The 16,723-nt window shown below is 45.2% G+C and overlaps 3 protein-coding genes across 4 annotated transcripts; 2 read left to right on the top strand and 1 right to left on the bottom strand.

The window, feature by feature from the left end:
* The first annotated feature begins 1,907 nt into the window (after positions 1-1,907).
* Positions 1,908-6,240, top strand: LOC136515038 (proline iminopeptidase). Its single transcript, XM_066508730.1, has 11 exons — positions 1,908-2,042; positions 2,169-2,383; positions 2,549-2,647; positions 2,751-2,861; positions 2,940-3,002; positions 3,118-3,211; positions 3,816-3,913; positions 4,070-4,171; positions 4,812-4,925; positions 5,225-5,299; positions 5,927-6,240. The coding sequence occupies exons 1-11, from the start codon at positions 1,949-1,951 to the stop codon at positions 6,020-6,022; spliced, it is 1,161 nt and encodes a 386-aa protein (XP_066364827.1). The 5' UTR covers positions 1,908-1,948; the 3' UTR covers positions 6,023-6,240.
* A 127-nt stretch (positions 6,241-6,367) lies between these two features.
* LOC136515039 (rac-like GTP-binding protein 2) lies at positions 6,368-12,280 on the bottom strand. The gene is made up of 8 exons (XM_066508731.1): positions 8,578-12,280; positions 8,151-8,238; positions 7,948-8,057; positions 7,596-7,659; positions 7,414-7,478; positions 7,234-7,299; positions 6,963-7,075; positions 6,368-6,706 (listed from the first exon to the last, which is right to left on the bottom strand). The coding sequence occupies exons 1-8, from the start codon at positions 8,674-8,676 to the stop codon at positions 6,673-6,675; spliced, it is 639 nt and encodes a 212-aa protein (XP_066364828.1). The 5' UTR covers positions 8,677-12,280; the 3' UTR covers positions 6,368-6,672.
* Positions 12,281-13,315: 1,035 nt separating this feature from the next.
* On the top strand, positions 13,316-16,264 carry LOC136518747 (beta-arabinofuranosyltransferase RAY1-like). Of its 2 annotated transcripts, none has more exons than XM_066512437.1 (5): positions 13,316-13,793; positions 13,914-14,169; positions 14,269-14,982; positions 15,088-15,334; positions 15,628-16,264. In XM_066512437.1, exons 1-5 carry the CDS (start codon positions 13,357-13,359, stop codon positions 16,104-16,106), a joined length of 2,133 nt encoding a protein of 710 aa, XP_066368534.1. In that variant the 5' UTR covers positions 13,316-13,356; the 3' UTR covers positions 16,107-16,264. The 2 variants fall into 2 exon arrangements, with proteins under 2 accessions (XP_066368534.1, XP_066368533.1); XM_066512436.1 differs by having other exon boundaries at positions 14,263-14,982.
* Positions 16,265-16,723: the final 459 nt, after the last annotated feature.

Below are 16,723 nucleotides of genomic sequence, written 5' to 3'. Positions count from 1 at the left end.
AAAGTAGATCGGGTGTTACATATGAGATGCGCTTGGTAAATGGGAGGGGGCACAGCGGACCGTACATGGGCACATGGCACGGGCCACCGCGTGGGCACGAGTGGCATGCGCAGTTGGGCGCGAGTGATAGGTGTAGTTGAGCGATGTTCGAACGAGGCCCATGCGTGGACGCGCGAAAATAGAGTGCAGTCGTCGACATTCGTCCAGGCATAGCAGTTTTGTTTTACAATTGTCGCCCTGTTCGCTGATTGGTTTCTGGGCTGATTTGGGCTGGCTGGTGGTGGTTTGTTGTGAGAGGGAAAATACTGTTGGCTGGCTGAAATCAACAAGTGAACAGGGTGACAGTATAAGAATAGTAGGAGGGCATGTCCAAAACCTAAGGCTCCTCCGGGACACGCATCATGGAATACCGACACGAGTACACGACGGCCGACTGTAAAGATGGCACGGGTAATATCTGCGTGGATACTGGTAGCACAAACCCGCACCCCGCGAGAAAATTTCTGTGCCCGCAGCCCGCCACCCGCCACGGGCACATTTTGCGCTCGCACCCGCTATCCACTGGGATGTTTCACCCGTGGGCATGCCCGCATACTCGCGAGTGGAGGAGCCGCCGAGCGACGCCGTGAGAGGAGCGTTGGCGGCGGGTTTGATGCGAGGAGGCGGGGTGTCGGGGTCGTGGCCATCACGAGGTGTTGGGGTGGCTTGCTGCCTCCCCGATGGATCCGCGGGCGCCGAGCGGGGATTACAGAACAAAAAATACAAAAAATGCATCTTGCAAGATCCAATCAATAATCCAAAAGCTTGAAAATACAAAAAAACGCATCTTGCAAGAGCACTGATTAAGGACCACACAAGTTACATACTCCTTTTACAGGTCACAACTCCCTATGCCGCCAAAAGAACAAAGCAGATCCACAGATCAATAATGGGAATAAGCACCTAGATGTTGCACTCTTGCAGATCGAGCACAGAGAGAGGAGATCCTGCAGATCGAGCAGTGAGAGACACAGAGAGAGCAGGGAGATCCGCAGCAAGCCTGCAGCTTGCCATCCTACTATCGTCAGGCGTCAGCTTTGCTCTGCTAGAGGAGTCGCACAACAGGGGATGGAGGAACCCGTGTTGGACTTGCTCTGGTTGAAGGGAACGGAGAAAGGAGATGAGTGGAGGAGCCCGGTGTGGACCGCAGGAAGCTGGGGTGGCCGGGTGGAGATGGAATGAAACTAGGGTTCCAAACTTCCAATATATACTTGGTTGGTTGTGACCCTGTCAGGTAACTAAGACGGTTTTGCGGATGCGGATAGACTATTTTCTTACCCGTTAATGAATGGCCGTTGGGTTTATACCTCTGCTCGTACCCGTGCCTGCGGACACAAGTTCACGCCCGTATCCTCGTCCACCGGTTCGGGTGCCCACGAACACGGATTTTTTCTGCCCGTCGCCATCTTTAGCCGGCTGTGGTGCGGAGCGGATCCAGCCGTCCAGGCCCAGGCCAAGGGAGGAGGAGAGGAATCGTCCGCACCTCCACCCGTCTGGAACGAACAGCCAGATCCGTCCGGATCCAGATTCGCACTTGGGCCTTGTTTAGATTACAATTTTTTACAATCTGGACACTGTAGCATGTTTCGTTTGTATTTGACAAACTTTGTCCGATCATGGACTAACTAGGCTCAAAAGATTCGTCTCGTGATTTACAACCAAACTATGTAATTAGTTATTTTTTTACCTATATTTAATGCTCCATGCATACGTCTAAAAATTGATGTGATGAAAAGAGAGTGAAAAAACTTGAAATTTAGAGGCGATCTAAAGCCTTCGGGTGGTGCCACGAGGATCCGCCGGACTCACCCGCTCCCCTCGTGAAGTCGTGAGAACTGCAAAACCACCTCCGTATAACAGTCGGACCTGCCAACACAACAAACCCCTCCCGAGTCCCGACCGCACTCAAATGATCAGTCCCCTCCCCCTCCGTGTCCATTGCCCAACTCCACCACGCCTCTCGCGCCCGCCGCCCCACCACCACCACCCCAGCCCACGCTCAGGTAACCGCCTCATCGTCATCGGCCCCCGCGATCTCGGCCTCATCTTATCTACCCGTCGCCATGGACCAGCGGCACACGGGTTTTGCTGAGTCGTGACAGCGGTTTTCTTCTTTGCCGCCTCTGCAGGGAGAGCGGGTCTGCTGGGTTGCGTACAGGCGAAAGGCACGCGCCGCCGCTGCCGCGCGAGCCTCTCCGTCCCGGTCGCCGCGCAGATGGACTCGTCGTCGGAGCCGCTGTCGAGGGGCCTGTACGCGCAAGTCGAGCCGTACGACTCCGGGTTCCTCAAGGTCTCCGATGTCCACACCATCTACTACGAGCAGTCCGGAAACCCGCAGGGCCATGTGAGCGTCTAATTCCTCTCTTTGTCTGTAATTCCTTGAATTTGATATATCGGAGAATTTTGATAACCCTGTTCAATAAGCCTCGTACACCCAGTGAAGAATTTGCTAGAACTGTATGTTGCTCTGACCTTACGAGATGAGCTTCTCATCCCGTCAATTTTGCAGCCCGTGGTGTTTCTCCACGGGGGTCCCGGAGCCGGCACGTCGACCGGCAACAGGAGGTTCTTTGACCCGGAGTTCTACAGGATCGTTCTGTTTGACCAGGTTATCTTGGTGACTCGTGTAATTTTTTTAATCATAACCAAAACGTGGGGGTGGGGGGGGTTGTTGTGTGTTGTTCTTGATCTGTGTCGTGGTTTGATTGCAGAGGGGTGCAGGCAGAAGCACTCCCCATGCTTGTTTAGAGCAGAACACTACTTGGGACTTGGTAGCTGACATTGAGAAGCTCAGGGAGCATCTTGACATCCCAGAATGGCAGGCAATCATCTTCTTTTTTTTCGACAACATTGATTACTCACTCTTCAGTGCTGGGACTCAATGATGCCGGACAATGTAGGTGTTTGGTGGTTCATGGGGAAGCACCTTGGCACTTGCCTACAGCCAGGAGCACCCTGATAAGGTGATTGATTTTGTTGTCAGATGTATTCTGTACTGAGCATGAAGCTCTTATAGCAAATAATTGTGCATCAAAACCATGTTGTAGATCTCACTAACACTCCCTGGATGCTCACTAGGTCACTGGCCTTGTTCTGAGAGGAATTTTCTTGCTTAGGAAAAAGGAGCTCGATTGGTTCTATGAGGGTGGTGCAGCAGCCATTTTCCCAGATGGTTTGTATGTTTTTTATTTTATGTTCTATAAACCGAAAAAACCTTCCCTAAACATTGCCATACCAAGTATTTCGTCAATGTTCCATAATGGTACTGGGCTACTGGCAACTTATATTAACTATGTTAAATCTGTTTCAGCAATTATAGTTGAATTTAAATGACATATTGTTAATGCAATGTGTTCTAATTTTCTCTATTAAAATCATTTTACTTTCTGGGTTTATGAAAGAAAAACCACTTATGTTGATGGATAAGTTTGGCTGGTCTGGTCTTTGTGAGGCTGCTGGCTGTTGCTGCCACAAGGACAGCATCTTAGCATCTAGGACAACATCTTAGAGGACAGCATATTAGCATCTTAGACTAGCATCTTAGCATCTTAGACTAGCATCTTGGCTGGCTAGCAGCCTATAAATATGTATCCCCAACCCCTCAGGTTGGCATGGCATTTGGAAATAAACAAGAAAATTGTCCCAACTCCTAGTGTCATCCTCTCTCGATGAGAGTAAGAATTCTGCTACTACCAAGAGTAAGAATTCAACGACTAACATATGTACCATTTTTTTTTGTTTTGAGTACACTAACAACTTTAGTTTTAAATCTGCAGCATGGGAACCATTTAGAGATTTTATTCCCGAGGATGAAAGGAATTGTTTCATAGATGCGTATAACAAAAGGTTAACTTCATCTGATCCTATTGTTCAGGTAGCTCCACATTTTTCCTTATGAAAGTAAATACATTATGATATATTTTTGGTGCCTTCTCGTAGCTTTTTTTTGTATCATTACTTAAAAGGCAAAATTCTGGTGGTCTCGCACTTATTATTTTTAATAAACATACATTTTCCTTTTCCCAATTAGGTTGAAGCTGCTAAGCGCTGGACGGTGTGGGAGATGATGACTGCGCATCTTATTCAAAACAATGATAACATTAAACGAGGAGAAGATGACAACTTTTCACTGGCAAGTCCTCTCACACAAGCATTGTACTTTTCTTTGTAACACTAGCACTATTTCAATTTCTTATTTTCTTTTGTTTCCCCTGCTTAGCTGTATTTTTTTTTCTTGTTTTCATTCTGATTTTAGCTCTGTACAGAAATCGAAAGAAGAATGCCTTCTAAGGGACCTGCAGCGTTTTTCTTGAACTCTATATATATTCTCAATATTACTCTGGACTTAAAATAGCAACAATAAGCAATCATTGTATAAGCACAATTTGGAAAACCTACTCCCTAGTGCTAATAAACTGTTGCTACCGAGAGCTGTAGAACTCTGCATGGAGTCCTAGAGCAGCTTCCAGGTTGCAGAGAAGTGATTCTTTGCTGATTTCATGAAGGGATTTCTGAAATGAACTAGGAGACTAGGAGTTGGAAAAAAGTAGCTTCTTGTTCACTTCAGGCACATAATCACTTTCTACATATAATTTATCCTAAGAAACACTTTCAACCATAGAATCACTTCCCCCAAAGAACAGGCCTAAAGCTACAAAGACCAACATATTTTTTTGCATGACATGTTTTAGTCGACACTTTTATGATTTATGCGGTCAGATTACACACTCTCTTATATTTGCTGATGCACAGCTTAATGTTTTTTTTTTCAGGCATTTGCAAGGATTGAAAATCACTATTTTGTGAATAAGGGATTTTTACCCTCGGACTCATTCCTATTGGACAATGTTGATAAGATCCGACATATTAAAGCTTTTATTGTACAGGTATGCTTGTCAATGAGGTTTGTTGTTTTCACAACGTCCATGTGCATCTGGCGTCTGCTAGAAGCCAAAACATCTTATAATTTCGAATTAAGGGCGTAGATATTATATTTCACAAATCAAGTTGTGCATTGCTTTTAGCTCTTCATGCCTACCTTTAGTTGTCATTGTACTTTTTGTCAAGCATGTTGTTTTTGTTATTGTCTTGCATGGTTGCCTGGATAATTTGGAACTCAAATCCATGATAGATATCAAATTGGTAAAATATAAGCTTGCTTGCACCTTAGCACTTTATGTTGCAGGGACGATATGATGTTTGTTGCCCTATGATGTCTGCTTGGGATCTTCATAAGGCTTGGCCTGAAGCAGAATTCAAGGTAAAATGATCTTCCAGTCATTCCTCCAACTACTATCTATGATATTCATGTCGGAACTGTGATTTAATAGGATTGTTATATTGAAGCGCCAAAATAGTTTTTTAAGAGTTTGGGTTGTGAATGAACCAGTGGCGGAAATTGGTGTCATACTGTCATCAATTGTTTTCTCATCATCGACATAAGACATCGTCAAGCAATGATGATCTTTTGAATTCACACGATCTTTTGAATTCACATATAAGAATTTTTTGTAGTATATGGCTACCAAACTGAAGCAGGAAGACATGGTGCGTTTTGTACGTAGTGTAGCACTGAGTAGTTATAGACATGTCTATTTGACTCAGATTTGCCATGACTAATCATGCATAGAACATGTTTGGCTTGCTTTGACAAAGAGACAACATGCTATGAGGGATGCAGTTGGGTTGGCCTGTGAACCCGCATATAGGCCACATGATATTTTGCTTAGATGGCTGCAAAGAATCACGTTTGGTAGAACTGACATTTTTTCCCTTTTATGGAGCCTAATATTCAGAAAGGACCTTGGTAAATTCACCAGATTTTTTTTAGAATTATGCCGCAACATCGATAAGTTTTGACTGCCTATAATTCCTTCACTGGATGCAGGTGGTACCGGACGCAGGGCACTCGGCCAATGAAGTAGGCATTGCTGCCGAACTGAGGTCAGCCACCGAAAAGCTGAGAGACTTGTTGCGCAAATGAGCTGGCGAAAGACAAAGTTGCACCTCCATCTGTTGATGAAATTCAGGGGCTCGGAATAATTACATGGCCGCAACGGTTAGCAGAGCCTGATTGTAATGTGCCGTTAAACAATGTCATGGTCACCGTCAAAGACCCCTTTCACAATCAGAGTAGCTTGCGTTGTTTGTTGGCTCGCTGGAGTGTCAGGAATTGATTGAAATTTCAAGATTGGGCCAGAATGTGACGATGCCGCAACCTGAGCATACGTTTGAATTGATAGTAAACATACGGTTTACCCCCATCTAGTTTCACCTGCTGATAAACTCACAGAATCAGTAGCAAAGCAACGACAGTAAACATTCACGGTGCAGAATACGCTCAAGCTTACTTGCATCTTAGTTATACCACATCTCTCTCGGAGGACATTACAGTTACAGCAATCCTCGTCTAGCAAACTTCTTACATAACACAGCAGTCTAGTAAAGGTCAGTGCTTGAAGAGCCTGACGCACTAAGCCTAAAAACCCAAGCATACAGCAGATGAGCTACGGAAAACAAAAGCAGCAGTCATCCACGCGGTCCCATTCTATAGCAAATTAACTTGCCAGTTGCCACAACATACACACCATGCATCACGCCTTCACCTCCTTCCAGTTCAGCGTTCTAAGTCTCCTAAGCAGCACACGTGCTGCCACACATAAGGTTCCTGCGGGCAAGACACAAAAAAGTTACAAAAGTCGTTCCAAATTTTTTATCTAAGTTTGAACAGAAGTAGATGAACCAGACGCCTTCTTGACATAATAGTACGTATATGCTGGGTTTTCTGATAAATTGATCAATGGTCTGCTCATTCTCAAGTCTTACAAATGGATTTTAGAGTTTCACTGGATTGTAATCACTATTAACAGACTACTACTATCATCATACGATCAACTAGTACACAGTGGAAAGACGAAGCTTACATTATGGAGCATCCGGAGCCACGCCTGTTTTTCTTCCTGGCAGGCATTGCCTCCCTTCTCCGTGGGGGTTGAAGGACCACTTTAATGGCTGTATCGAAGACAGACTTGACATTCTAGTATGGCCAACATATAATCAAACAAAAAGTCAGTAAATTTGTCTATTACCAACAATCCATCCGTGTCTAATTTTAATTAACCAAACAGCAAACCATATTTGAATTTTGAAACAGGAAATAACCGATCAAAATCACTCCAGATGGGTCATGACTACCTGCTGGGTTTTGGAACTGCACTCGATGTAAGCTGCAGCACCAATCTGCTTCCTCAGTTCTTCACCCTGCATAAAAAGAGGAAGAGGAATTAGGAGAAATCGCATCGCACTTCTGATAACTATTTGCTGGTAAGATATGGCATTCAGCATTGAAACTAGGTAGACTATGAAAGAGCAAACCTGTGCCGTCGTGATTGTCGAAGCTCCAGGATGGTCAGCAAGGTAGGCTCTGTGGTCACGGAGATCTGGACAGTCCAACCAAATTCCTTAATTAGCTATTGGAACTTGGAAGAACAATCACACGGACGAATATGTGGCACTAAAGTCCATGAATTAAGGTCACATTCAGCACACTTCCTCACCTAACTTGGTCCCAACAAGAACAACCGGAACGTTGGGCGCAAATCGGCGAAGCTCTGGCATCCACTGTTTGTTCAGAAATAGAATGATCAGTTCATAGTGCTCCAGCCATCATAACCACATTCTGAAAAGCAGAAATTGCTAGGTATATTGGCCAAAGGTGGCAAGTCACAAGAAGAGGGAAAAAAAAAGCTCCACCGCAGCTACTTTGGGCAGTATTGCTATTATCATGTGTCAGAGATTTAGATATCTGAAATGTACACTGGAATTTCATGTTTTCCTGACTGGATCCTCTCCCTACACAGGCACCTGCACTAGAAACAATTGAAGCACATGTTGATCCTATCAGCATACCTTCTTAAGAACATTCTCATAGCTGGCCCTGCTGATCAGGGAGAAAGCCAGCACGAACACATCTGCGCCCCTGTAGCTCAGCGGCCGCAGCCTGCTGTAGTCCTCTTGCCCTGAACGAAACAGAGAAGGAAGGGAACAATCTCAGACTCTGCGCGCATGTAAACCATTTTAGCCGTGAGAGCGGAAGAAAGAAGCAGCAGTACCCGCAGTGTCCCAGAGGCCCAGGTTGACGATGTTGCCATCCACGGAGACGTTGGCGCTGAAGTTGTCGAACACCGTGGGGATGTAATCCTGTCAGGAACCACACGAACAGAGCGCCGTCAGTTTCAGGAAAGCCGAGAACGGGATGCACATCGCGAGCTGACGATCCCCATTCCCTTTCCTCGCAGGGAAGGGACAGCCGGACAGGAGCAGATGGTGACTGGTGTACTGCTAATGCTGGAAAGCATCATGGAACTACTGCTAGCTTGGATTGAAAAACAAACTGTAAAAAAATGCCTTGCATTTATGTAGTGGAAGGTGAGAACAAACGAGCCAAACAGATGGGAAACCAAATCGAGCAGGATCTCAGGATTGGTAATGAATCACGAGGCCGACGAGATGGGCGCGGCGAAGGATGCGTCGGCGCACCGTGGGGAACTTGTTGCTGGTGTAGCAGATGAGCATGCAGGTCTTGCCCACGGCGCCGTCCCCGACCGTGACGCACTTGATGAACTTGGTCACGCTCATCTCTCCCCGCCCCGGACTTCTTCTCCCGCTCCGGCTGCGGCCCTCCGCCCTCGCCTCCTCACACTCTCACTCACAGTACGAACAGGGAGCACAGCAGCAGCTAGTCTTCTCCAAGAAGGCAAGAACGGAATGGTTGCCTCGCTTTGCTTGTCTTCTCCAAGAAGGCAGGCCACTCACCTCACCCCGCTCCACTCCACGCCACGGCAAGCAACAAAGCCTAATCGTATAAGGCCCTGGCCTCGTTCACTTTGCAAAAAAAAAAAAAAAAAACCTGTGGAATAGTACCACTTTCGTATTATTTGATAAATATTGTTCAATCGTGGACCAACTAGACTCAAAAAATTCATCTCGTGATTTCCAATTAAACTGTGTAATTAGTTATTTTTTACCTACATTTAATACTCCATGCAAGCGGCTAAAAATTAATGTGATAGAGAGAAAGTGAAAAAACTTGGAATTTGCATGACATCTAAACAAGACCCCTGTTTCGTTCGCTAGGGTCTCCTAAAATTTTCGTCACATTAAAAGTTTGAACACATACCTGAAGTATTAAATATAGACTAATTATAAAACTAATTGCACAATTTGCGACTAATTTATGAGACGAATCTTTTAAGTCTAATTAGGTCATGATTTGATAGCATGGTGCTCCAGTAAACATATGCTAATGATAGATTAATTAAGCTAAAAAATTATCTCGTAAATTAGCCTCTGTCTATGTAATTGTTTTTATAATTAATTTATATTTAATACTTCTTATTATTATCTAAACATTTGATGTGACCTAAATCATACTCCCTCCGTCCCAAAATAAATGCAATTCTAAGACTGGGCACACAAACCAATGCTAGGTGTGAAATTAGTGCCTGTTTAGTTCCTAAAATTTTGCAAAATTTTTTAAGATTCCCCGTCACATCGAATCTTTAGACACATGCATAAAGCATTAAATATAAATAAAAAATAAAACTAATTACATAGTTTAGACGAAATTCACGAGACGAATCTTTTAAGCCTAATTAGACTATGATTGGACACTAATCGCCAAATAACAACGAAAGTGCTATATTACTATTTTCCAAAAAATTTCACCAACTAAACAAGGCCTTACAAAAATATCTCTTGCCTTTTGTGACTATTTTTTTTTTATGTGCATGTGTGAATAGAAGCATCTAGACACTTCTTTGTCTTTTGTGACAAATGGATCAAAGTAACATTTTTTATGAGATAAATTTTAAACTCTAGAGTTCAATTATTTTGGAACGGAGCGAGTAAATCTTAGGGAGTGTTTGGTTCCTAGCCCATGTCACATCGGACGTTTGGATGCTATTTAGGAGAACTAAATATGAGTTAATTATAAAACTAATTACATAGATGAAGACTAATTTACGAGACAAATTTATTAAGCCTAATTAATCCGCAATTAGCATATATTTACTGTAGCACCGCATTGTCAAATCATGAACTAATTAGGCTTAAAAAATTCGTCTCGCAAATTAGCCACAATCTATACAATTAATTATTTTTTCATTTATATTTAATACTCCATACATATATCAAACATTCGATGAGACAATGACTAAAATTTTCCCGTAGCCAAACACCCTCTTAGCAGCGAGGAAAGAACAAACACCTCCTGACCCGAAGGGCAAGGCAAAGGCACCGCACCGGTACCGGCCTGCCGCCGCCTTAAAGAACTCGCCGCTCGCAGCTGGCTGCTGCGTGGCCTGGCTGTGCGCCCTGCTAGCTGCTGCTACCGCTGGCCTAGGGAGGCGTGGTGTAAATGCGAGGCCGCAGGACAGGGAGGCAGAGCCGAGGGCCGGTCAAGATTTCAAGGTCACTTGCCGCAAGTGCCCTTCTCCTGAGGACAGGGCCGCCCCCGGCCAGGCCAGACGAGCTGACAGCTCTGCATCTGCTGACACCAGCCGGTGCTGCCACTGTTCCTTGCGTGATTACCCCTAGATTGCTTGCCTAGGGTCTTCCAAAAATTTTTGTGCAGTATCTATCGCATCGAATTTTACGGTGGAATACTAAATGTAGACAAAAAAAAAAAATTAATTGCACAGTTAGGTGAGAAACCACGAGACGAAACTTTCGAACCTAATTAGTCTATAATTAAACACTAATTGTCAAATACAAACGAAAATGCTACAGTAGCCAAAATCCAAATTTTTTTTTTGCATCTAAACGTGCCCTTGTGTTAGACTGTCTTCGGAAACCACGAAGAAAAATACAAGACTCATTCGTCTTTACACAGCGCTACGGACAAAAGATTTGATATTTATTTTTGTCTTCTCCAACAACTTTTTTTATAAATAGATTTTCAGAGAAGAGGATACTCAAATTTAGGTTATGCCTCTTCTAACATCTAAAATAAATCTTTCGGTTAAAGGCTATATGTATTATGTTTTTGGTACCGTGTTCGTGTTGATCAGCCAGGATCGAATCAACGCGTCCTGTGCGGGAGTAGAGTATCGCAGCACTCCACGACACGGTCACGAAACGAGAGGACACGGCACGCCCGGTACGCCCATGCTACTCGGGTCTCCGTTTGTTGTGCTACACGTGAAAGAGCGGAATATTCAAATTTCTTACTAGGACTAGTAGTAAGCCCTGGTTTAGTTCCAGAAATTTGGATTTTGGGGCTACTGTAGCACGTTCGTTTTTATTTGGTAAATAGTGTTCAAACATGGACTAATTAGGCTCAAAACGTTCGTCTCGTAATTTCCCACTAAACTGTATAATTAGTTTTTCTTTTCGTCTACATTTAATGCTCCATACACGAGTCGCAAACATTCGATGTGATAAGTACTGTAACAACTTTTTAAAAGTTAAGGTGAAACTAAAAAGGGCTAAATGTAGAGTACCCCGTAAGCTTAGCTTTACACGAAAAGCGTTCAAATTTGCTGCGCTCGAGAGCTTCAACGTTCAAATCTGGGGGAGCGTTTTATTCCCTCCGAAAGAAAGCGAAAAGAGTAAAAAAAAAAAAAAAAAAAAAAAGAGAGAGAGAGAGAGAGAGAGGAGCCCGACGCTGCCTTTTGCCTTGCCTCGCCTGCAATATTCAAACCCGAACTAGATTAGGCCGCGTTTAGTTCGAACCTAAATTACCAAAAAGTGCTGCAGTAGCCATTACATCGAATCTTGTGATACGTGCATGGAGCATTAAATGTAGATGAAAAAAAAAACTAATTGCACAGTTTGGTTGAAAATCACGAGACGAACGTTTTGAGCCTAATTGGTCCATAATTGAACATCAATCGCCAAATAAAAACAAAAGTAATACAGTAATCCAAATTCCAAAATTCGGCCAAGTGGCTAAAAAAACCAAACCCGAACTCCAGCGGAAGTGAGGGGCGGCGGGCCCCACACCACACCGGTCGCCGGCCCAGCCGACGAGGAGTCCCCGCGGGTCGGGGATCCTGTCTCCTCGTTGGCGTCGCTCGCCTCAAAGCCAAGCTAATCGACAAGTGACCTGTGGGACCATGTTGCCCTTCCCCCACGTGCCAGTGACGGTATCCTTTTCCGTTCCCTCCCTGCTGCTGGTGCGCTCCCCGAGCTGAACTGGAGAGCAAGGCAAGCAGCCCGAGCTCGGTCGTACGAGCCTCGACCGACGGACTCTCTACGGACTACTACGGCTCTAGCAGGTCTACGGATAGCCGGTTTTATAGGAGTAGAATTAAATGCGCGAATATCCGCCTCAAAAATGAAAAGCAACGACTGATCTACCGGAAGGTGATGCCTGCCAGTCACTGACAGGACGGGGACGCGGAGCGCTGGACCCGCAGGAAGTGGGGTGGAGTTGGTGAAGGAGCGGCGGGTTTGCTGCCCGGTACGGTGCGTCGGTGCGGAATTTGAATGCGCAGCGGCCTGGGCAGGTGCGAGCGAGCCTGCGCGACTGACCGGGAAGTGGCCGTTGGACGAATCCAAACAAATTTCCGGCCGGGCGACTTCGGATTTGGGTGGCTCCGCTACGCATTGTAGGCCCAAGTGAGGGGAGCCCGTCTTTGGGTGGGCCGTGTTCACCATGTGGGCTCCGGGTTGGGCTTCTACGGTCGGAATGCCTGCTGTGCAGCGCGGGGTACAGCTTCCCGGCTGCTGCTTGGCTCCATCTTTTCTGCAGCGTCAAGTTAGCTTGGAGCCAGTTTGGTTGCCGAAAAATTTGGCAAAACGCTACTGCAGCGTTTTCGTTGTTATTTAGTAATTAGTGTCTAATCATAGTCTAATTAGACTTAAAAGATTCGTCTCGTGGATTTCGTCTAAACTGTATAATTAGTTTTATTTTTTATTTATATTTAATACTTCATGCATACGTCTAAAGATTCGATGTGACAGAAAATCTTGAAAAATTTGATGTTTTGGGAGGGAACTAAACATGCCCCAATTGATTAGACGATGACCGATCCAGATGCGCTGCAGCTGCCCAACAAGTTCAAGACAAGTCTTACCACGACCACAACCCGCTGATAGGTGGTCCCAACTTAACAGGAGTCCCACCTGCAAGTGATAACACGGGTGAATATTCTCCCGTCGCATTTGGTTCCACAGCGCTTTGCTTTCAGTTAACGTATGTGGTTTGTTTGCGTCTTCGTACTCCTCAGATCTCATCTCAGTGACAGGTCGGCCCCACCAACCAGCAAAACAAAACTACTCCCATGCTTCCTCCCCGCCGCGGCGCGCGACCAAATGCCGCTGCTCCCTTGGCACCACCGCCGCGCGCCCCCGCGCCGCGGAGTCGGACGGCGTCGACCGCTCCGTGGCGGCGTCGCCGACCTCGCCTCGTGTCTCGCGGGGTGCCTCCTCCTCGTCGCGGCGGCGGCGGTGCTCTGCCTCTCCTCCCCGTCCTCCCGCGCGCGCTCCCGTGGCCACCACGAGGATGGTGGCAGCCGCGGGAGCGGGATCGTGCCCGGCGGCAGCGGAGCGACGACACCGAGGGTCACGATCTTCTCTGCGCCGCGCCCGCCGCCGGAGGGCTCGCCAGCGCGGCAGGAGCTGGCGGTGCGCTCCTGGCTGGCGCTCCCGGGGAACGTCAGTGTCGTTCTCCTAGGCGCCGGCCCCGAGGCCGTCGCGCTCGCCGCGCGGCTCGGGCACCGGGTCACCGTCGATGCCGCCATTGATTTTGCGTACGCACTCACAAGACCCTTTACCTTATCATCATCTTTTACGTAAGCCAAGATCAGCTCGCCGCTCTAGCCCGTTTGTTCAGAGACTTCAGTTGCAGTCTTCATCCTTGGTTGGTTCAGGTTCACGGGGACGCCATTCTTCCACTCGATGGTCGCAAGAGCACAAGCTGCCACCGACACCGACATTTGCGTTCTTTTCGACGCTGAGATCGTCCTTCTTCCCGAAATTATCAACGTATTGGCTCGTTTCAGCAAGGTTGATGCTGATTGGTTCCTTGTTTCTCTGTCACGTAACGTCACCGATTTCCATTACCAGCTCGCTGACAGTGGAAGCCATTGGGTACAAGCAGATGGCAAAGAAGCGAGCTTCAAGAAGGTACCTTTTCGTCTATCTAAAACCAACGCTACACATGCATTCCAGATGTTCTATACTTGTAATTATTGACCAATTATTATCCGCATGCATTAGTTGCAGGAGATTCCAGCTGACAAGTGGGCATCAGAGAGCTATGACAGAGGGCTGATTGTGGCTTGGAACAATCCAAGCAGTACTTTACATGCAGGAGTTCTGCCTTCTTTTCTGTATGGAAGAGGAGCACACAATCGGTGGCTGGCTCACGAGGTTCTATCGTCTGAGATGAGGCTTTTCTTTGATGCAAGCAGTCTGGTTCTTGGAAGTCTTAGCTCCATGCATGAGCTGACCTCGAGTAAGATTGGCAGATTACCTTCTGGATCCTGGGAGTACAGCGTCAATCGTCATCTTGCTGCGATTTATGGCTCGTATTGCTGTCAAGTACCAGCAAGACACTTTCCTATGCTACATAAAGTGGTAAAGCAATCTGAAGATTATATGATCAGCAAAGTTGACAAGCTTTCATTATCAGATTTTTTCATCACTAAAGAAGGAAATGCCCATGGAGGAAATAACCTATTGAAGATACAAAACATTTCTTTATCTGGATATCTACAGAGCTATTCTTCTGAGACCTCAGCACCTGAGCTTCCATATTATTTGGATATGCTACTTGAGCTTGTCGCTGATAAGAATAGGTCCGTTGTCCTTGGCGTGGCTGGAGCAAGTTACAGGGACATGCTCATGAGTTGGGCGTGCCGCTTGCATCATCTTAGACTTACCAATTTTATAGTATGTGCCTTAGACCATGAGACATATGAATTCTCAATTTTACAGGTAATCATTTTCAGTCACCTCCTTTTCTCTCCTCCTCTCTGTTATTTAACCTTTTTTATACTTTGTAAACCACAGACTACCTCAAGCTTGTAATTGGAATTCTAGGGTTTGCCTGTTTTCATAGATCCATTATCACCAAAGAATGTCAGCATTGATGACTGCCACTTTGGAACAAAGTGTTTTCAACAAGTGACAAAAGTGAAGTCGCGGATTGTTTTGGAGATATTAAGACTGGGATACAATGTGCTGTTGAGCGATGTTGATGTTTATTGGTTTGACAATCCAGTGCCATTCCTGTACTCTCTTGGTCCTGCTACATTTGGAGCACAATCTGATGAATACAATGAGACAGGTAAAGTTTGGATCATATTACTAGTTACTACAATTTTCTCATGTTTCTTCTCTTCATAATGCGCACCTACATCTGGCATTACGTCAAATCCAGCTATAAACAAGAGTTAATTTCATTTACATGACACAAAGTTCCTAAAAATGTTTATGTGACAAACTTTTACCTAGAAATGAAAATATGGCATAGCCATACTGAATACATAGAAAGAAATATGCTAGACCAGGCCTGTTGATTCTTTAAACTAAGCACCCTGCTATTTGTTGTTGCATCTCATTATTGTTGTTTCTTTACAGGACCAATAAATTTGCCACGCCGATTGAATTCAGGATTTTACTTTGCTCGCTCAGACAAGGCCACCGTCACTGCAATGGAGATGATAGTAGAACATGCAACCAATTCAGGCTTATCTGAGCAACCGAGTTTCTATGATGTCTTGTGTGGGGAAAACGGAACAAACCGCATCAGCAACGACAAATGCTTGGAGCCCAACACAAACCTGACTGTTGTGTTCCTGAACCGGGACTTGTTCCCTAATGGTGCTTACAAGGGTCTATGGGAGAAGCATGATGTACGGGCAACTTGCAAAGAGCTTGGCTGTTTCATCATTCACAACAATTGGATAAATAAGAGGAAAAATAAGCTTCACCGACAAATGTCATCTGGGCTGTGGGACTACGATCCTAGCTCTAGGCTGTGCTTGCAGGAATGGAGTGATAGAAGTATCTTCAGAATGATCGGGCAATTCCATCTGTTTGAGGACACTAACAGTTAGTGGCTTCCAACCATACATAACCGATGATATGCCATATCTTAATATGGAACGCCCATATTCATATATAGTATATGTGCACAAAGCTGAACCCTATTATATTCATACATAGTCTTTTTAGGCAGATGATATTCCTGTGCTAGAAAAGCAAAAAAATATTTGCCAATTTGAATATACATAAAGCGCAATTTTTAATACGTAGTAGACTGGTTAACTTACTAACCTTCATCCCATTTTAAATTCACATATTATGTGATGGATTGACCAATATTTGATTTGTGAACCTTGTTTTATCCCACCATTTTAATTAAAGCCGCCGGGGTCTTTGTCCCACGGTTTCAGTTCAAAAATTATTTGATACTTCCATTCGACTTCCTGCAATTACAATCTAATAAAACCAGTAATTGGACATTGTGTTTGCCTCCACCCTTCTGCAGTTATGCGATTCCAATAAAACCAAGTTTCTGTAATTTTCAGAACAGAATAAGTAATTCAGCATTCAGTTCAGAGTCAACAGCTTCGTTTGGTGCACAAAGTATGGCGGGGTGAAAGTAAAAGATGGAACTCTTTAAAGTCCAGATTTCCTTTGTCAAAGCTGATTATAGTTTCCCAAACAAAAT

Source organism: Miscanthus floridulus, chromosome 17 (assembly GCF_019320115.1).
Source record: "Miscanthus floridulus cultivar M001 chromosome 17, ASM1932011v1, whole genome shotgun sequence".
Taxonomy (NCBI): Eukaryota; Viridiplantae; Streptophyta; class Magnoliopsida; order Poales; family Poaceae; genus Miscanthus; species Miscanthus floridulus.
The sequence above is the reverse complement of the archived record's forward strand: the minus strand, read 5'-3'. Positions and strand labels throughout refer to the sequence as shown.